Source organism: Petaurus breviceps, unplaced genomic scaffold (assembly GCF_028583685.1).
Source record: "Petaurus breviceps papuanus isolate PSGF00001 unplaced genomic scaffold, PetGlider_PUasm1.0 90847, whole genome shotgun sequence".
In the NCBI taxonomy this organism is placed as follows: Eukaryota; Metazoa; Chordata; class Mammalia; order Diprotodontia; family Petauridae; genus Petaurus; species Petaurus breviceps.
Window position 1 is genome coordinate 25388948 of NW_027187360.1, and position 22024 is coordinate 25410971.

At 40.7% G+C, this 22024-nt stretch overlaps 1 protein-coding gene across 1 annotated transcript in view; it reads left to right on the plus strand.

Annotated features, from left to right (window-relative positions):
- The first annotated feature begins 21178 nt into the window (after positions 1-21178).
- TCEA2 (transcription elongation factor A2) overlaps positions 21179-22024 on the plus strand; it is a 34640-nt gene continuing 33794 nt past the window's right edge. Inside the window, exon 1 of the mRNA XM_069072676.1 lies at positions 21179-21481. Coding sequence (XP_068928777.1) covers positions 21410-21481 — 72 coding nt within the window. The 5' untranslated portion in view covers positions 21179-21409. The remainder of the gene's footprint in view (positions 21482-22024) is intronic.

Here is a 22024-nt window from a genome sequence, read left to right on the forward strand (position 1 = left end):
CTATTAACATGCTGTTTATTCACAGAATATTCCAACTGCTCCCAAATCTATACTATTCCTCATCTGTCTTTTTGTCTTCTCAGACTGGTACAAAAAACTACATACAATGTAGAGATTTCGCCCAGGGAAGAGAAGAACCTGAATATGGTATCCATTTCTATGTCTATTCTATAGTCTGGCTGCTGAAATAACTCCTACACTATAAGAAATGTAAAATGCCTTAGTTAAACAAGAAAAGAGAGCACTGAATCAATTCTTAAACACCAATGAGAGCCTGATTTCAAAGGGTGCTTTTTTTTTATATTTATTTCATTTTTGTTAATTTGAGTTCCATGCTATTTCTCTCCCTTCCTTCTCACCCTGCACTAGAGAAGAACAACATCTGATACAGATGTGAAATTATAAGATATATAGTTCCATGTATCGGTTATTTCTCTGGAGATGGATAGCATCTTTCTTCATAGCCTTTGTAGTTGATTCAGAATAGTTTAATCACTCATATTTACTTTTCTTTTTTTTTAATTTTTTGGTCTTTATTAATTTGTTCATGTACTTTTAGTTTACAAGATTCATTTGCACAGTTCTTTGAGTTTAAAATTTTCTCCCCCTCCCTCCCCCCACCCCCCATGGTGGCATACAATCAGGTATAGGATCTGCGGATACTTTCACATTAGACATTAGTCAGATTATAAAGAAGGATTGTAACGGATGGAATGAACAATGGGAAAGAGGAAACAAAACCAAAGAAGAAAAAGAAAGAGAGCAGGTAATTTTCTTCAATCTGCATTCAAACTCTCTTCTTTCTAGTTCTTTCTCTGAATATAGACATCTCTCTCCATCATGAGTCTTTTGGAATTGACTTATATAGCCTTGCATTGCTGAGAAGAGTCCAGTATATCAAAGTTGGTTGTCACACATACATTGTGTCTGTAATTATGTACAAATTTTTCCTGGTTCTGCTCTTCTCACTCAGCATCAGTTAGTATAAGCCTCTCCAGGTAAATATGAAGTCCATCTGCTCCTCGTTTCTTATGGTACAATAGTATTCCATTACATTCATATACCATAACTTGTTTAGCCATTCCCCAATTGATGGGCATCCCCTTAATTTCCAATTCTTTGCCACCACAAAAAGAGCTGCTACAAATATTTTTGTACATATGGGTCTTCCTCCTGCTTCTATGATCTCTTTGGGATATAACCCTCGAAGTGGTATTGCTAGGTCAAAGGATATGAAATTACTTATAGCCCTTTGAGCATAGTTCCAGATTGCTCTCCAGAATGGTTTGATCAGTTCACAACTCGACCAGCAATGTATTAGTGTCCTAATTTTTCCACATCCTCTCCAGCATTTATCATTTTCCTGTTTTGTGATCTTAGTCAATGTGACCCATGAGATGTGGTACCTCAGAGTTGTTTTGATTTGCATTTCTCTAATCAATAGTGATTTAGAGCATTTTTTCATATGTTTATAGATATCTTTAATTTCTTCCTCTGTGAACTGCCTGTTCATATCCTTTGACCATTTATCAATTGGGAAATGACTTGTATTCTTATAGATTTGACTCAATTTTCTGTGTATTTTAGAAATGAGGCCTTTATCAGAGACATTGGTTGTAAAAATTCTTTCCCAATTTTCCATTTCCCTCTTAATCTTGGTTACATTGGGTTTGTTTGTACAGAAGCTTTTCAGTTTCATGTAATCAAAGTTATCCATTTTGCATTTTATAATGCTCTCTAATTCTTGTTTGGTCATGAAGTCTTCCCCTCTCCATAAATCTGACAGGTAAACTATTCCTTCCTTTCCCAGATTGCTTACAGTATCATCCTTTATACCTAGATCATGCACCCATTTAGACTTAATTTTGGTATACAGTGTTAGATAATGGTCTATGCCCAGTTTCTGCCATACTATATTCCAGTTTTCCCAGCAGTTTTTGTGAAATAGTGAGCTCTTATCCCCAAAACTGGGGTCTTTGGATTTATCAAAGAGTAGATTATTATAGTCATTGACTGCTGAGTCTCGTGTACCCAATCTGTTCCATTGATCCACTACACTGTTCCTCAGCCAGTACCAAATAGTTTTGATGGATGCTGCTTTATAATACAGATTAAAATCTGGTATAGCTAGGCCACCTTTCCTAGCATTTCTTTTCATTAATTCCCTTGATATTCTGGGTTCTTCCAAATGAATTTTGTTACTATTTTTTCTATTTCTATAAAGTAATTTTTGGGGGGGGGGGCGGAGCCAAGATGGTGTAATAAGAATGTAAATTTTAAAGATCTTCCCTGCCCCTAGGCTAATGTGCACCTGAAGCCTGGGGTGGGGGAGGCTTGTTTTTCAGTAGATACTTCTTGATTGGCCAGTGAGTCAATGGGGTTGTTGCATTCTCTGAGCCAGGAGAAGGCTATATAGGCCCTGATGTGTAGCTTTGTTTTGGGACTCACTTTGAGAAGTGTTCTGTGATTTGATCTGAATTATGGGAAGCCGTTGTTGAGAGTCCCCCGGCTTTGAAAAACCCAGAATGTGGAAACCCAGATGTTAACTGGGTATGGATGTAATGGTTGGACAGTTTGGAAATCTGTCTACTTGATGTTTCTGTCTTGATAATTCTGCCTGTATGCTTTGAGGTTCAGGGTGCTGACCTTTTCTCCTGAACAAGGTAAACGATATATGTCTGACTGATTAAAGTAAGCTTGTTAACCCATTTTGAGTTGCTTTCCTTTAACAAAGCAGATCCAAGAACCTGTATGGGCGGCAAACCCTGAGGACGCTTGGGGTGCTTGCTGCTACAGATGGCAGAGTAGAAGCACGACCTTCCTGCGGCTCCAGCTTCCACCCTCCCCAATCCATGTAAAAAGGGGACTCTAAACAAACTTTGGAGCTGCAGAAGCCACAAAATGACACAGAGAAGCTAACCTCCCGCTGAGGACAGCCCGGCAGGCCGGCCAGCGCAGCACTCTGGGAGCCGAGCCCAGCACCACGCCGAAGCTTTAGCCCCAGGACAGGCCTGACCAGCTGCCAGCCAGAGGGACTCCAGATCAGCAGCAGCTGTGGCCATTTCCAGATTTATCAATACATAGATGCGAAGGACAAGGTGAGAGGCCAGTGCAGTCTGGACTTTGAGACCCAGTAAGTGGGAGTGCGTGGCTTTTACCCCCGGGGCAAGAAACCGCTGAGATGCCAGCACAGCCTGCCAGCGCCATGTGGCGGCTTCAGCTCCTGGCCTGCAGAGTGTAGGGGGACCAAGTACCAGTCTGAGGGGTAATCGCTCTTGCTTTAACCTGCTTGGATCTGGATTGCAGTCTAGGGTGGAGGTCCTGGGATGTGTGTCCGGCTTGCCAGAGCGTGTGGAGACCTCAGAGAGGGCACCCATCTAATACCTCTGGCAGCTGAGAAAACCCCAGCGTTTGGGACGAAAACTCCCCTGTCTGGTGGCAGAGTCCTACTGTGGCAAAAAGCCCAAAAGTCAAATCATTGAGTGGCAAAATGAGCAGGCAAAGGAAACAAAGCAGATAGAAGATTCCAACATTACACTTCTATTTTGGGGATAAGAAGGAGCAAGGCATGGAACAGGAGGAAAACAGTGAAGTCAGAACTCCTGCACCAAAAGCTTCAAAGGAAAATACAAGCTGGTTACAGGCCATAGAGGACCTTAAGAAGCAGATAAGAGAAGTGGAGGAAAAATTGAGAAGAGAAATGAGAACAATGCAAGAAAATTATGAAATGAGAGTCAACAGCCTGACTGAAGAAAATAATACCTTAAAAAACAGACTGACTCAAATGGCAAAGGAGGCTCAAAAAGGCAATGAGGAGAAGAATGCCTTAAAAAGTCGAATTTGCCAGATGGAAAAAGAATCTCAAAAGCTCAATGAGGAGAATCATTGCTTCAGAATTAGATTGGAGCAAATGGAAGCTAATGACTTTATGAGAAATCAAGATGCTGTTAAACAGATCCAAACAAATGAAAGAATAGAAGGCAATGTGAAATATCTCATGGGAAAAACCACTGACCTGGAATAGATCTAGGAGAGATAATTTAAAAATTATTGGACTGCCTGAGAGCCATGACCAAAGTAAGAGCCTGGAAAGCATCTTCCAGGAAGTTCTCAAAGAAAATTGCCCTGATGTTTTAGAACGAGAGGGCAAAATAGAGGTTGAAAGAATCCACCGATCACCTCCTGAAAAAGATCCCAAAAAGAAAACTCCTAGGAATATTATAGCCAGGTTCCAGAATTCCCAGATTAAGGGGAGAATATTACAAGCAGCCAGGAAGAAACAATTTGAATATTGTGGAAACACAATCAGGATAACCCAGGATCTGGCAGCTTCTACACTGAGGGATCAAAGGGCCTGGAATGTGATATTCTGGAGGTCAAGGGAGCTGGGATTAAAACCAAGAGTCACCTACCCAGCAAAACTGAGTATCATGTTTCAGGGGAAAATATGGTCATTCAGTGGAATACAGGACTTTCAAGAATTCTTGCTGAAAAAACCAGAGTTGAATAGAAAAGTTGACATTTAGATACAAGAAGCAAGAGAAGCATGAGAAAGTAAACAGGGAAAAGAAATCATAAGGAACTTATCAAAGTTGAACTATTTTTTTTTAAAGCAATTGGGGTTGAGTGGCTTGCTCGGGGTTGCATGGCCGGTTGTTGTTTCTGGGTGTAGTGCTGGGTGTCTGGGCCCGGATTTGATCCGGGTCATCCTGGCGCTGGAGCCAGTGCTCTTGCTTGCTGAGCCACCTGGCCAAAGTTGAACTATTAACATTCCTACATGGAAAAACAATAATTGTAACTTATGAAACTTTTCTCAGTAGTTGAAGGGATTAGAAATATATATATATATATATGTCTTTATATGAGGATATGTGGGCATATGAATACATATGTGAATGAGTGTATATGCGTTTACAGGTATACATAGATAGAGGGCACAGGACCAATTTAACAGCAAGAGATGATACTTAAAAGGTGAAATTAAGAGGTGAGAGGAATATAATGAGGGGAGATGGGGAGAGACAGAGTGGGGCAAGCTATCTCATACAGAAGAGGCAAGGGAAAATGGTTACAATGGAGGGGAAGAATAGGAAGGCAAAAGGGAATAGGTCAACCTTATTCCTATTGAATCTGGCTTGAGGAGGGAGGGAAATACACACTAAATAGGGGATCTCACCCTCCAGGAGAATAGGGGGGGAAGGGGATGTGAGGGGGGATGATGGAAGGGAGGGCAGGCTGGGGGGGAGGGAAGTTGGAAGCACCCACTTTTGAAAAGGGACAGGATCAAAGTAGAGAATAGAACAAGTGGGAGGTGGGATAGGAGGGAGGGAAATATAGTCAATCTTTTACAATACATTTACTACGTTATTGTTTTGCATTAGCCACACATGTACAACCTATACTGAACTGCTTGTCTCCCCAGTGGGGGTGGGTGGCAGGGGGAGAAGGGAATGAATCTGGAATTGAAAGTTTTAAAATCAAATATTCAAATATATATATACTATTATTAATACCATCTTACATGTAATTAAGAAAAAAGGTATACAGGCACTGAGGCATAGAGATCCACTGGAAAAGTTGAAACAGGTATGGGAGAAAATATGGGAGAGAGCAGATTGGAGGTGGGGATATCCTGTGGGACTGCTTTTTTGGGGGGATGGGTGGGGGAAAAACGGGGAGAAAATTTGTAACTCAAAATCTGGCAGAAACGAATGATGTAAATCAGAAGTTAATAAAGCATTAAAAAAAGTAATTTTTTTTGGTAAATTGATTGGTATAGCACTAAATATGTAATTAAATTTAGGTAAAATTGTCATTTTTATTATATTAGCTCGACCCAGCCATGAACAATTGAAGTTTTTCCAATTAGTTAGATCTGACTTTATTTGTGTGAAAAGTGTTTTGTGGTTGTGTTCATATAGGTCCTGGGTTTGTTTTGGCAGGTGGATTCCCAAATATTTTATAACATCTATAGTAACTTTAAATGGGATTTCTTTTTCTATCTCTTGCTGTTGGATTTCATTAAAAATATACAGGAATGCTGAGGATTTATGTGGGTTTATTTTATATCCTGAAATTGCCAAATCTATTGTCTCAAGTAGTTTTTTACTTGATTCTCTAGTATTCTCTAAGTATATCATCATATCATCCACAAAGAGTGATAACTTGGTCTCTTCTTTTCCTAATTTGATTCCTTTGATTTCTTTTTCTTCTTTAATTGCTACTGCTAACATTTCTAGCATCAGATTGAATAAGAGGGGTGATAGTGGACACCCTTGTTTCACCCCTGATCTTATGGGAAATGCTTCTAGCTTATCCCCATTACATATAATGCTTGCTGATGGCTTTAAATAGATGCTACTTATTATTTTAAGGAAGGCTCCATTTATTCCTATACTTTCTAGTGTTTTCAATAGGAATGAATGTTGTACTTTGTCAAAAGCCTTTTCTGCATCTATTGAGATAATCATGTGGTTTCTGCTAATTTATTGTTGATATACCAATTATACGGATGGTTTTCCTAATATTAAACCACCCTTGCATTCCTGGAATAAATCTTACCTGATCAAAGTGTATTATTCTTATGATAAATTGCTGTAGTCTTTTTGCTAATATTTTATTTAAATTTTTTGCATCTATATCATGAGGGAAATTGGTCTATAATTTTCTTTTTCCATTTTATCTCTCCCTGATTTAGATATCAGTACCATGTTTGTGTCATAAAAAGAATTTGGTAGGACTCCTTCTTCACTAATTTTCCCAAATAGTTTTTAGAGTATGGGAATCAATTATTCTTTAAATGTTTGATAGAATTAGCTAGTAAATCCATCTGACCCTGGAGATTTTTTCCTAGGGGTTCACTGATGGATTGTTCAATTTCTTTTTCTGAGATGGGGTTAAGTAATTTACTTCCTCTTTAGTTAATCTGGGCAACTTATATTTTTGTAAATATTCATCCATTTCACTAAGATTGTCAAATTTATATGGATATAGTTTGGCAAAATAATTCCTAATTATTGTTTTAATTTCCTTTTCATTGGAGGTAGATTCCCCCTTTTCATTTTTGATACTCATAATTTGGTTTTCTTCTTTCTTTTTTTTTATCATATTGACTAAGGGTCTATCAATTTTATTGTTTTTTTTTTCATAAAACCAGCTCTTAGTTTTATTTATTAATTCAATAGTTTTCTTAATTTCAATTTTATTAATCTCTCCTTTGGTTTTCATTATTTCTAATTTAGTATTTAGTTGTGGATTTTCAATTTGTTCTTTTTCTAGCTTTTTCAATTGCATGCTCAATTCATTGACCTCCCTTTTCTCTAATTTATTCATGTATGCACTCAGGGATATAAAATTTCCCCTTTGCTGCATCCCACAAATTTTGTCATGTTGTCTCATTATTGTCATCCTCTTGAATGAAGTTACTGATTGTTTCTATAATTTCTTGTTTGACCCACTCATTCTTTAGGATTAAATTGTTTAGTTTCCAATTAGTTTTTAGCCTATCTTTCCATGGCCCTTTATTGAATATGGTTTTTATTGCATCATGATCTGAGAATGATGCATTTAATATTTCTGCCTTTCTGCACTGAATTGTGAGGTTTTTATGTCCTAGAACATGGTCGATTTTTGTGTATGTACCACTGAGAAAAAGGTATATTCCTTTTTATCCCCATTCAGTTTTCTCTAGAGATCTATCATACCTACCCTCTCTAAAATTCTGTTCACCTCCTTAACTTCTTTCTTTTTTATTTTGAGGTTGGATTTATCAAGTTCAGAGAGGGGGAGATTAAGGCCCCCCACTAGTATAGTTTTGCTATCTATTTCTTTCTCTAATTCCCTTACCTTCTTCTCTAGGAATTTGGATGCTATACCACTTGGTGCATATATGTTACATAATGATATTGCTTCATTCTCAATGGTGCCTTTTAGCAGGATATAGTTTCCTTCCTTATCTCTTTTAATTAGATCAATTTTTGCTTTTACTTTATCTGAGACAAGAATTGCTACCCCTGCTTTTTTTTTACTTTAGCTGAGGCATGATATATTTTACTCCAGCCTTTTACCTTTACCCTGTGTGTATCCCTGTTTCAGATGTGTTTCTTGTAAACAGCATATTGTAGGATTGTGGTTTTTTAATCCATTCTGCTATCTGCCTCCATTTTAAGGGAGAGTTTATCCCATTCACATTCACAGTTATGATTACTATCTGTCTCTTTCCCTCCATCCTATTCCCTCCCCTGTTTATGCTTTTATTTTTCTCCCCTTCTCCCTTCCTCTCCTTGAGTTTTCCTTTTGACCGCCACCTCCCTCAGCATTCCCTTCTTATCAGCTCCCCTCTCTTTTCCTCCCCTTCCCCCTTACTTCTTCCCTCCCTTCTAACCCCACCCCTTTCTTAGCCCTTTCCCTTCCTACTGCCTGTAGGATATGATAGATTTTTATACTTAATGTAGTATATTATTTCTTCTTTGAACCAAGATTGACAAGAACAGATCTTATGCAAAGCTCCTCTCCCTCCCCTCTTTCCCTCTATTATTATACCTTTTGTGTCTCTTCTTGATAGGGTCCTATACTTAAAGGGTTGTGTTATTCCCTATTTGCACCAGAACCAGTGAGAAAAAAGCTCACATAATGCTCATCTACCTCCCTTCTTTCCCTTTACTATATTGCTTTTATGCCTCTTTGTGTGGCATAATTTGCCCTTTTCTGCTTCATTCTTCCCTCTTCTTCCATTGCAGTCCCTTTGTAGATCTTAATAAGGATTTTTGTCTGTTTGTTTTTTGGAGGGCAGTTGGGGTTAAGTGACTTGCCTAAAATCACACAGCTAGTAATTGTGTCAAGTGTCTGAGGCTGGATTTGAACTCAGGTCCTCCTAACTCCAGGGCTAGTGCTCTATTCACTGCACCACCTAGTCACCCCAATAAGGTTTTTCTTAATCTTCATTTTGTGTAATTTATACCCATAACCTCTATTTGTCTATAAACAGTTTGCTCTTATTAAATAACAGTGTGTGTGTGTGTGTGTGTTTTCCTTGTTTAACTTTCTATGTCTCTCTCTTGTCTTGTAATTGGAGGTTGAATTTTCCATTGAGCTCTGGCTTTTTCATCAGGAAGGTCTGGAAATCTGTTATATTGCTGAATGACCATCTCCTTGCCTGGAAGAATATGTTCAGTTTCTCTGGATCCTTGGTTGTAACCCGAGTTCTTTTGCCTTGTGAAAAATTATATTCTGGCTCCTCCGATCTTTCAGTATAGAGGCTGGCAGATCCTGTGCGAGCCTCACTGTGGTTCCTCAATATTTGGATTGTTTCTTTCTGGCTGCTTGTAGTATTTTCTCCTTTACCTGGTAGTTCTGGAGTTTGGCCACATTTCGTGGACTTTTCAATTTGGGATCTTTTTCAGGAGGTGACCAGTGGATTCTCTCGATTTCTATTTTACCCTCTGGTTCTAGTATCTCAGGGCAGTTTTCCTTGATGAGCTCTTGGAAGATGTTGTCAAGGTTCATTTTTTCATCATGATTTTCCAGTAGGTCTATGATTCTCAGATTATTTCTCCTGGATCTGTTTTCCAGGTCAGTTATTTTTCATTGAGATATTTTACCTCTTTTTCTAATTTTTCATTCTTGATGTTTTGTTTGACTGATTCTTGGTTCCTCATAGAGTTATTCGCTTCAATTTGATTGATTCTAGTTTTTAGCGAATTATTTTCCTTGGTTAGTTTTTGGAGCTCCTTTTCCATATCACACATTTTTCTTTTTAAGGAGCTGTTTTCTTCATTGTAATGTTTTTCTAATTTCGTAGTTTTTATTTTAAAAAATTATTCGGCCATCAGAAATTATACACCAAAGCCCCCTAAAACCTGCCAGAAGGGGCCCCTACCAGGGTCCCTGGAAACCACCTGATAGGCCATAATAGTGAAGGAACGTTTCACCTGTGTTGCTAGAAACATACCTCATATACAAGTCTGTTCTTGTTAGCCCAGATACAAGTCTGTTCTTGTTAGGTACCCAAGACTTTACTAGAAATGGTACCTCCCCCTTGGAACCACATTTTGTTGATTAGCAACACCTAGCTCTATAAAAGTATACCTTTCAGAAGATTCAGTGCTGCCTTCCTTATTAGAGAGGCAGTCACCGCAGTTAATAAACACTCCTATCAAATTAAAATTGGCTTTGCTGACTTGTTTCTTGGTTGTCCACTACATTTTGGAGGTTCCACCAAGATAGCCTTTAGCTCTGTATTGACAGCTGGACCAGGTTCCCTGGAAGGCTGGGAGGGCAGCCCGACCTAGGGGCAGTGGCCACTGAGTGAAATTCCTTGGCCCCTGGCTTGTACTGTTTTCCTGAGTGAACCAGAAACCTGAGTCCTTCCCAAATTCTTTCAATTTGGTCCAATGAGTGTTCTGTGACCTGTTTATGTTGAGTGCTCCTGTAATGGTAAGAGGCTAAGCTGGATGCAGTGTAGATGCCCTTACTGGTCTCCATGGGAAGCCATCGGAGTGCCCTGTTTTCCGTTTCTCTATATTTCTATCCGGTAATCATAATTGTTTCTTAATTGTCTCTGTAACCTTCATTTTTATTCGGTTCATGTTTTTCTTTGTATCTGTCACTAGATGGCGCTGTGTTTTTTGTCACTAGGTGTTGCTGTAATTTTAATTGTGCTGTCTACCTGTGTTTCTGTGATTTTAATTCTTGTCTCATCCTATTTCTGATTATATTTGTGGATCAACCATCATCTGCGATCTTAACTGTCTTTGCAATCTTAATTTTTTGTCTCATTTTGTCTCTACTTGAATTTATGGGCCAACTAATATCTCTGCCCCAGGGGGGCAAAACCCCCTTAGCTAAAGAGGGCCCCAGTACTATTCGGCCCCAAGTCTCAGCCCAGGGAGCCACTGCCAAAGTCCAAAAGCTGAACAAACGCATGGTCAGGGCAGTGGTGGTGGTTTTGACTGAAATAGGCACTTTCCCCTCCCAGAACAAAGGACCCTGCCGTCTGAGGAAATACATCCCCTGAGGAAGGGAGGAGGGCAGTTGTGAATCATTCCATCGGCAACCACTGGAATGAGATCAGTGTGCCTACTGCAAAAAGAAGGGCCACTGGAGAAATGCCTGTCCATCCTGTAACCCTAATTCAGTCCTTCCCTTGAAAAACCAAATTGGGGGGCCAGGCTCCCAACATCCTATCCACAGCTGATTCTGACCTGCTCTCTTCCTGAGGAATCTTGGTTGCTCCACCTGGAGTCCCAGGGAGGAGACAGTGCACTTTCTCCACTTCTTGAGAGGTTCCCCTGGGTCCCCTTTCAAAATCCAAACTTTCAGTGCAAGGAACCACCGGAGAGACAAAGCGTGTATTTTGTGTGTCATTTTGTGTATATCCTGTCTCTGGGATGCTGGTGATGCCTTCATTGCACCTACTGGCCCTGGAGCTCTGGCAGGTAGAAAGGATGAAGCCTTCTTCCTTTTGCCCTGCTGTGTTTTCTGTATATTCTGTCTGTATGTGTAAAGAAATTTCTAAATCTACCATTCTGTAAGATTCAAAAAAAGCAGCCAAAAGAATGTTGTACCTGAGCTAGAAAGATTGATAGTCTCTTAAAGACAGGTAGTTAGCAGAATACCATTTCTCCTTCTACTCCTTGAACTCCAGCCAAAGTTCTTGAAGTAGAAAGACAAATGGACAGAGAGAGAATGGGAAATTTCTCCCCTAAAATCTATCTAAGGGAAAAGGGGTCACTTCAGTTATCAAAGAGAAGTAGGTTTCCAAGCTGCACTTTGAAATAGGACTAACACTTAACCCTTTCCTGGGTCACAGAAAGAGAACTGTACAACATCATTGGGAACATAGATCCAGGTAATTGAATTCATTCTGGTTAGTATTTGGCACCAAGAAAAATTATAGTTCATCTACAAAAACTGAAGTTTAAGGTCACCAGATTGGTTATTCAATTGTTTTTATTTCAAAGTTCAAAATTAAGACCATGATTGTTACTGGTAAACAGTTGTATTATCTGTGTTGTATGAGAAACAGTTTCTCTTAAAGTCTTGAAGTAAGTCTGAAATTTTAAAGGAATGAACACCTAAGAAAAGTTTACTTGAGCAAAAAGTCAAAAAGAAATTCACTAAGGTCCTCTTCCCTGTGGTCCCAATTCTTCTTAGCTAGGGCTACAGGGCCCTCACCTGTCATCCAGCTCTGACAAAGCTGAGGAGACAGTAAGAGGTTTGAACCATTAAGATTTTTTTCTCCCTGTTGTCCTGGCTACAACTGAGCTAGGGCTACAGTGAAGTTAATTTGAGTTAACTTCCTCCAAAAAGAAAAGAGGGGAAGGTACAATAGCTACATCAGAGCTACATGGGCTTGTCATCTGCCTACCTGAAAGGTTAAATCCCTGGAATAGAATATTTTTCTGAATGTCATAGGAACAGATAGACAAGGGAAAAGAAGCTTGTGAAACAAAGGTACACATACAAGTTAATCATTATTCCATATACTAAGCCTGGGATACATCTGAGCTACTAAAGATTAGTATTATCCTGTCTTAGATCTGAGCTATTCAGCCTAAAATTATATTCTTTCCACAGCCTAAATAGTTTAGTAAAAGGGTACTTGACCTAGTTCCCACTAGCAATAGTTTTAGATCCCCAGGCAGAGCCTGAAGTTTCTACTTCAAGTTTCCCAAACCCTCTCCTCAATGCTCCAGGCTAAAAAATCTGGCACTCCCCAGTTAAGCACTGCCCTTTTTCTCCCAAATCGACCATCCCATAACCAGGGTGTGCTACAGCTAAGCATTCATAGAGGTTTATTTGATAGAGTATAAGCTGATAATGTGCTTTGAGTGTGATGAATTTGGAAAAATGGAGGGTTTTCCCCTGAAATATAGAGTTCGCTCTACCATGAAGCCCCGACTTCAGTACCATCTGAGAGATTTCTCCCTTGCTGCAAATAATCACTTTGCTTGTTCCAATGCCAAGGAATTAAAGAAGGTTGCTTAGGACTCCTGGAAAACAATGGAGCAGGGAGAAAACACCCCAGAATATAGAGCAAAAAGAGAAAAACCAGAGAGAAAGGTAAGAGAAAGATGAAAGAGAGAAAATCAGAAAAGAGAAAAAAGCTTGTCAGTGAGAAACAGTATGTTCCAAACTCTGCACTGACTAGTTATGTGACCTAGTATAAATCATTTAACCCTGAGTCTCAATTCATCTGTAAAGTGGGGAGATGAGAAAAAGAGAGGAGAAAATGAGATCAGAAGTCAACTAGCCTCTTCATTTGGTAAGATCAATCATTCTTATATGTAATTTGGAAATGCAATTAATGTCATCTCACAGTTTATATTATTGTTATATTTCTATACTGTATATTGTAAAACCTGAGTGAGGAGAAAAATTGTGTAAGACCAGTAGTATTACTTTAACCCTGACTTGTAATATGCATATCTGCTATTTAGAAAAACTTGTAAAACTATTAAGCTATTTTGAGGTAATGTTTTAATGCTAGAACCTGTTAATTGATTATTGTATGTGGAAAAGAGGAAACTAATTGGATGAAAACTTGTCTGACTAGTTCTGCCCATTCAGAGCAGTCTCTCCTGCTTACAATTCATATAAATTTTCCTTATGTTGTAAGACTGTCAAATCCCCTAGAAACCGATTCTATTAGGCAAGGCCATTCAGCCTGAGAAAGGATATGTAGTTTTTAAATGAAGCTAATTTGCTAAGAAGTTGTAAAGATTAAAAAGAATTTTTATAAATTGGCTTTTATATTTTAGAAGGATGGAAAAAGGAATTCCTTACATTATAAGATCTGACACATTTTTATTGCTTATTACAGTCCCATGAGAATAGAAATAATTATAACTGGCTCTAAGCTGTGATTGGTGAAGCTTGTTGTTTAAGGTAAAAACCACTTGGGACCATAACTAAATTTTATTTTGAGTCTGAATTTGGGTATAGTTGTCTGCATTAAATCAGTGTCTGAGAGAAACTGCCACCAGCTACTCAGAAGAATGTGATCCTTTACTGTCTACAGGTAGAAGTCTACATTTGGTAACAGCCAAAGGGACAATCTTAGCCTCTATCTGGGATGAGATTCCTCCTGGCTCAATTTACCCATGAGGTTCCTTTGAAAAGGAATGTTTCCCACCTATTCCTGAGTTTAGCTAAGAGATGGAACAGATGCTGCCTGGTTGGATATCTGCAACTGTACCTGAATTTATACAGAGCCAAGGACGTTTTCTCCTGGCACATTTGGAATGTCACATGTCCCTGCTTTTTCCTTCTATAACAGGTCTCTATGCTCAGAGCAAGTAATCAGTAAAAGATATGAGCTCTTTTATGTTGGCTTATTGGAAAATCTAATATTATTTTTCATCTAGAATTAAAACATGTACAGAAAGTTATGCAAACTGCTTAAGATCATTTTAAAAGTTTTCAACTAATTTTCTTCATAAAAGTTTAGTAATCATTTATAAATCTTGAAACTGTTTTGAAGAAGGAAAATATTTTTAGAAGAAATGTTTAAAATCTCTAGTGTGATTTTAAGAGACCCACTAAAACCTCCACTTGCAAAATTGATGTAACAAGTTGTAAAGCAGAAGACAACTTGCTATTTTGATCCATTATTTAAGCAAGTGTTAATATTTGTATTTGAATGCATATGTGTAAAAATTCACTCCCCTTTCTGAGATTCTGTTTGGTACCCCACCTCCTATTGTATTTTGGGTGGTGAATGCTGTTATGTATGATTGTTAATGATTTACTTCTCAAGTCCCTCCAAGCTCTCTGAAACATCCAGGAAGCAGTCAGAGCAGTGTACCAGACCACTACGCTGTTAAGGTGGTGTAGCAGCAAGCACCCCAAGCGTCCTCAGGGTTTGCTGCCACCACAGGTTCCTGGATCTGCTTTGATAAAGGAAAGCAACTCAAAATGGGTTAACAAGCTTACTTTAATCAGTCAGACATATATCGTTTATCTTGTTCAGGGGAAAAAGGTCAGCACCCCGAACTTCAAAGTATACAGGCAGAATTATCAAGACAGAAACAGATCAAGTAGACAGCTTTTCAAACTGTCCAGCCATTACATCCATACCCAATCAACATCTGGGTTTCAACATCTGGGTTTTTCAAAGGGGGGGGGGGGCTCCAGACAACGGCTTCCCATAATCCATATCAAATCACAGAATACTTCTCAAAGTGAGCCCCCAAAACAAAGCTACACATCAGGGCTTATATAGCCTTCTCCTGGCTCAGAGAATGTAACAACCTTTTGGACCCACTGGCCAATCAAAAAGTATCTACTGAAAAACAAGCCTCCCACCCCAGGCTCCAGGTGCACTTTAGCCTAGGGGCAGGGAAGATCTTTAAATTTGCATTTCCATTATAGGTGGCCAGAAGAAAAGCCTGGATCCACCCCTCACACATCAAGGTGACAGCTCCTCCCAACCCACCAGACCTGTGGGTAACAGAGCCAGCTGGTGACTTACAACTGAAGATTAAGAGACTGTCCTGACACTCCTGTTCCTGGCATTCCTGCCTTTGGCCGGTTCCAACTCCTATGCTCCCACATTGTACTCTTGGACTCTTACTAAGACAATTGATGGGACTCTAATTTCAAAAATGTGACTCATGGCCAGCTCACCCTTTTTCTTTGATCACTGTGCCCCCGATTCATGTTGTTTCCCTATACAGGCACGTATTCTACAAGGACAGATGCTGCTGCTTGTGGAGCAGAAAAGCAGCCTTTGGTCAACCCAGTCGTATGTCTGCCCTGAGGATGGGTCTCCCGATTGTGGGGGACAGGGAAATATCACTGTGTCAACTGGGATTGTGTAACCATTGCTGACTGGGTCTCCGGTGGCAGCCATGACCACCACATTTCATCTCATTGTAATACCCTTAAGTCATGTAACCCAGTTGTCATCAGAGTTTTGGATTGGAAAACTGGGACACCTTGGGGAATCAGGTTTTATGTCACAGGAAGGGACCCTGGGGGCCTTGTTCACTATTCAACGCACTCAGGTGCCAAGGGATCTTACTCCCACCGATCCCAACCCAGTCCTCAACTCACTTCCTGATGGCGATCAAACCCCAGATGGCCCCCCTGTTTCACCCTTTACCATCACTCCTGCAGACTCGGGCAGCACTCTGGTAGTCTTGGACCTGAGCTTAACTTCTGACTGCTTGTATGCAGGAACACCTTTTTGCTGGCAGCCCCCATTTTAGTTCCTATCCTAGTTGGCCTTGGTATGGCAGGATTGGCAGCAGCGGGTACCACAGCCCTAGTGCAAAAGAACAGTCCCCTGGACACAGTTGAGTACGAGTTTCAACTATGAACAAGAAAAAGGGGGGAGTGAAGTGCCCATCAGAAATTATACACCAAAGCCCCCTAAAACCTGCCAGAAGGGGCTCCTACCAGGTTTCCTGGAAACCACCTGATAGGCCATAATAGTGAAGGAATGTTTCACCTGTGTTGCTAGAAACATACCCCAGATATAAGTCTGTTCTTGTTAGGTACCCCAGACTTTACTAGAAATGGTACCCCCTCCTTGGAACCACATTTTGTTGATTAGCAACACCTAGCTCTATAACAGTATACCTTTCAGAAGATTCAGTCCTGTCTCCCTTATTAGGGAGGCAGTCACCGAAGTTAATAAACCCTCCTATCAAATTATAATTGGCTTTGCGGTCCTGTTTCTCGGTTGCCCACTACACTATCTCTCTAATTTGGTTTTCACAGTTCTTTTTGAGCTCATCTAAGAATGCTTTCTGTGCTTGAGACCAGTTCCACAGCTATGGGTGTGGAGTCAACACTGTCTCCCTCTGAATTTGGTTCCTCCCTCTCACAATAGTAGGACTCCAGTCTTTGTCTTTGCAGTCTGCTTTTTACCCATTTTGAGGGAGGGCCCTAGCCATGACCTTCCTCTAGCGGTCCCAAGCCTTTACTGTTTAAAGTTTTGCCCTGGGGCAATAATTACTATGTTTTCAGGGTCAGAGGGGGGGAATTGGAGCAGTCAGGGTTCACTCTGCCATCCTGGTCCCTGAAAGTTTGGATTTTAAATTTTGGCTTTTAAATTTCTAGGCTGTGGATTGGTAGTCTCAGGAGTAGCTGCTGCCCCTGCCAGGGGTCCTACATTTGACTCTTACCCTGCTCTGTCCAGTTCCAGTCCTGAGGTGATAGGCCTAGTAGTGGCCCTTGTGATTGGTGGGTCAACTTGCTGCCACGTTGATCAGGCCTCTTCTGGGCCTCTACATCATCCAAGGTCGTCCTCATTTACTTTTCAAACACTATTGCTATTACATACAACATTCTCTTGGTTCTGATTGTTTTACTCTTTATTATTTCATGCAAATCTTCCCATGTTTTCCTAAAATCAACCTGCTTGTCATTTCTTATAGCACAGTAATATTCCAGCACAATCATATACTACAACTTATTCAGTCATTCCTCAGTTGGTAAGCATCCCCTCAATTTGCCACCACAAAGAGATTTGCTATAAATATAAACATATAGGTTCTTTTCCTTTTCCCCTGGTCACTTGGGAAATAGATCTAATAGTGGCATTGTTGAGTCAAAGGGAATAGATAGTTTTATAACTCTTTGGCCATAATTCCAAATCTCCAAAATGGTTGGATGGCTATTTTCAAATAATGTATTAGTGTCCCACTTTTCCCACATCCTCTCCAACATTTGTCATTTTCCCCTTCTATCATTGTAGTCAATCTGATGGGTGTGAGATGATATCTTAAAGTTTTTTAAAATTTACATTCCTCTAATCAATAATTATTTAGAGCATTTTTAATATGATGATAGTTTTGATTTCATCTTTCAAAAACTTTGTTTATATCCTTTGAGCATTTTTTTTTGCTTTTTTTTATAGGGGGGAAGGTAGGGCAATTGGGGTCAAGTGACTTGCCCGAGGTCACACAGCTAGTTTTTTGTGTTATGTGTCTGAGGTAAAATTTGAACTCAGGTCCTCCTGACTACAGGGCCTGTGCTCTATTCACTGCACCACCTAGCTGCCCCTGAGCGGTTTTCAATTGTGAAATGACTCATGTTTATAAATTTGACAAAGTTTTCTATATATTTTAGATGTGAGGCCTTTGTTTGAGAAACTGTCTATAATATTCTCCCTCCTCCCCCCAATTTTCTTCTATCCTTTTAATCTTAGCTATGTTCATTTTATTTGTATAACCCCTTTATGTAATTAAAATTATCCATTTTATATTTCACAATGCTCTCTCTCGTGTTTATTCTTAAATTCTTCTATCCATAAGTCTGATATACAATATGTTCTCCTAATTACTTATAATGTCTACCTTTATGTCTAGGTCATGTATGCATTTTGACTTAATCTTGGTAAATGGTGTAAAATATTACTCTATAACTAGTTTCTGTCAGACTGCTTTCCAGTTTCCCCAACAATTTTTACCATATAGTGAATTCTTATCTTGAAAGCTTAAATCTTTGCATTTATCAAACACAAATTTACTATAATAATTTACTACTGTGTATTATACTCTATTCCACTGATCTACCACTCTATTTCTCAGCCAGTACCAGATAATTACTGTCTTATAATACAATTTAAGATCTGGCACTGCTAGATCTCCTTCCTTTACATTTTTTTTTTCATTAATTCTTGTGATATTCTTGATCTTTTGTTCTTCTAAATGAATTTTATTATTTTTCTAGCTCAATACATTTTTACTTTTAATTGGGATGGCACTGCATAAGTAAATCAATTTAGGTAGAATTGTCATTTACATTATATAAAAATATATTATATTATTATGATATATACTCATTATTATGTACTTATTAATGTATTCTATTGTATATTTATTTTATTGGCTCACCCATTAACAATGACTGTTTCTCCAATTATTTAAATCTGACTATCTGTATAAAAAGTGTTTTATAATTATGTTCATATAGTTCCTGGGTTTGTGCTGTATAATGTTAATGGGATTGAAGATCTTCCTTTCCCTTTAATAAGCCTCATGTGGAGCCCATTAAGGGAAATTTGCTTAGGGGAAAGGCTTGCTTATAGGAAGGCTTTCACACCTTTTGCTAATTTCTAATTAGGCACTGAGTCATGAGGGTTGTGATGCCTTCTGGCTCTAAGAAGTGTATATATACTCTGAGTTAGTATTTTGCTTTGGGGACTTGCTTGTGATGATTTTGTGGTTCCCTGGTTGAGATTCTGAGTGGTCATATGTTCAGAGCTCCCCAACTGCTCAGATGTAAAGGCTCTTTCCATCCAGAGATGTATGTAAAGTGTATAGCAATATTGCTTTGATTCAGGCAGTCAGAACCCTGTCTGTTGGTCTTTATTTCTTATTTTTTAGTCCCTATCCTAGTTGGCCTTGGTATGGCAGTATTGGCAGCAGTGGGTACCACAGCCCTAGTGCAAGAGAACAGTCCCCTGGACACAGTTGAGTACGAGTTTCAACTATGAACAAGAAAAAGGGGGGAGTGAAGTGCCCATCAGAAATTATACACCAAAGCCCCCTAAAACCTGCCAGAAGGGGCCCCTACCAGGTTTCCTGGAAACAAACATACAAACAAATAAATAAATAAATAAATGTAGGTAAGTAAAGGACCAGAAGCCATTCTGGGCTGTTAGGTAGGGATAGAAGGGAGGTTGAATACTTTAATGCAGCTTTGGGAATCATAGTGGGACAAAGATTTTCATCTTGATAGAACAGATTAATAATTTTGGGAATCTGCTAGTCTCTACTGATGACATTCCTTTGTAGGAATCCTTGCAATCCTATTCTTAAAAATTCTTTAAGTGTATCCTTTCCCATTTGAATAACTTCTTGAAAAGCAAAACCTAAATGTCCTTGGGGTATCAGCTGGCAGAAGTGGAGAAGGAAAAGAAGGGAACAGAAATTTCAGAATTCAGGGATAAAAACAAGGCCGAGAAATTTGAGGTTGACATAGAACAGAGAAAATTGAGACTGAAGGTTCAGTGCTTAAAACTCAGAATATTTCATAGATCCAGAAAAATTGGAGGCTTGACAATCTATCTTAGGTACCTTTAGTTCCTGTGGTGATGATTCCCTGAGTAACTGGGGGTTTCTGACTGTGGGATTATTCATAACTGAGCTCTTTATCTTTCCCCAACAAAACCAGTTCCAATCCTTAACCACACTATTTATCCACCTTATCACTCAGGCTTTAAACTTCAGTATTCTCTAACTTTTCCCTCTTCTTTCTCCTCTAGCACAGTGCAATCAGTGGTCAAAGCTTGTCCTGTTTTCTGAAATGTTCTCTCTATTCCCAAAGCCCCTTCCAAGTCCAAGCCTAGGTCAATTATTCCTTCAGCTTCTTAGCTTGCTTCGCTGCTTTGGGCCTCTCACCAGCCCTGAAAAGGTTGCCAGATTGATCTTTTAACTAGCTCCCGTCCTCCAAGTCCCCCTTACAGATAAAAAATCCAAACTCTTTGATCTGGCATTCTCTTCTTCCCCATCCTTCCAACTACAATCTGGCTCTAATTTACTTTTCCAGCTTTAGCTATCAATAATAATGTCTTACAATTGTATAACGTATTTATCCCAACTCCTACAAAGCTTAGCTTCATACCAGTCCTTCATACTTTGTTTTTTTTATTCTTTTGCTGGGACCTTCCCACAGACTCTGAGAGCTCTAGGCTGGGGATGTTGATGGGGCAGGTGGTGATTAAGAATTAGGCGATATACTGTGCTACAAGATGAGGCGGCGTGTCCGTGCCATTGAGAACTCCGGGACTGGGCTAGGAGCGTCTGCCTCTGGGAGCGTCTCCCTCTAGGAGCTCCGGGACGGTGTAGGAGGAGGGGGGGCGTCGTTATCCCTTTTCTTTCCCCAGTCTGCCTTTCTTCCTCCACTCACCTTCTAGTCGTGTCCCGCCCCTTCCACCTCCCCGGGTCCTATTAGCCACCACCGCCCTCAAAGTCCCAAAGTCACACCTCCAAGCCACTGCAGCGGTGAAGATTCCGCAGCCTCAGTGGGTTCCTACGAGTTAAAGTTCCCTCTAGGGAAGCTTCTCCGAGGGAATTGTGGGGCTTGGAGTCTTCCCGTGACGCAGGGAGGCGACAGACGGCGGGCCAGAGACCACGCTTCCCACAACGCCGTGCGAGGGCGAGGTCTCCCGAGAGACCCGAGCCTGAGGCGGGGCAGGCGCTGGAACTACATGTCCCAGGATGCAGCGCGGCGGAGCCGCTGAGCCTGAGGCGTTTGAACGGCTGCTCTCCCGCCCTGGCGCTCTCGGGCAGCAGCGGCTGCGTGGTCGTTGCGGGGAGCTGGGGGCGGGACGGGACGGGAAGCTCAGGACCCGGATTGCGGCAGCAGGAGGAGGAGGAGCCCCGGGCCAGGCGGTGCGGCGGCGGCGGCGGCGGCAGTAGCTGGGACAGGGCCTGAGCTAGCCGGCCACGGGACGATGATGGGGAAGGAGGAGGAGATCGTGCGGATCGCCAAGCGGCTGGACAAGATGGTGACCAAGAAGAGCACGGTGAGGTCACGGGGCCCCCGAGCGCCTTAGACACCCCGAAATTGCCCTCCGATAACCCCCGATTCCTTCAAGGGATGTCCCTCCACAGAGAGCACCTCCCCCAGCCACGGCCGAATTCAGGGACCTCCCTGGGAGACCCCTCCCGAGGCCCCCAGAGAGAAATTTTGAGATTTCTTTCATGCCCAGCAGTGCATCTCAGAGACCCTACCCCATTTTCTTGATGTCCCCGAGATCTTTTTAGAGACTCCCTTAGGAGACCCTGTGATTCCCCTGAGAGACTCTCCGTCCCCTCTCCCTCCCCCGCAAGACCAGACCAAAATTGAACCTTGTGACTTCACCATAGAAATACCCCTTAGAAATCTCCCAGGCTGATACTCCTCTCAGAAACCTTGAGACCGAAATCACTGAGATAGCCACCCTTGACATCCCCAGACACTCCACTCAGAGACCCTCTGATAGCCACCAGTGACATCCCCAGACACTCCACTCAGAGACCCTCTGATAGCCACCCTTGACATCCCCAGACACTCCACTCAGAGACCC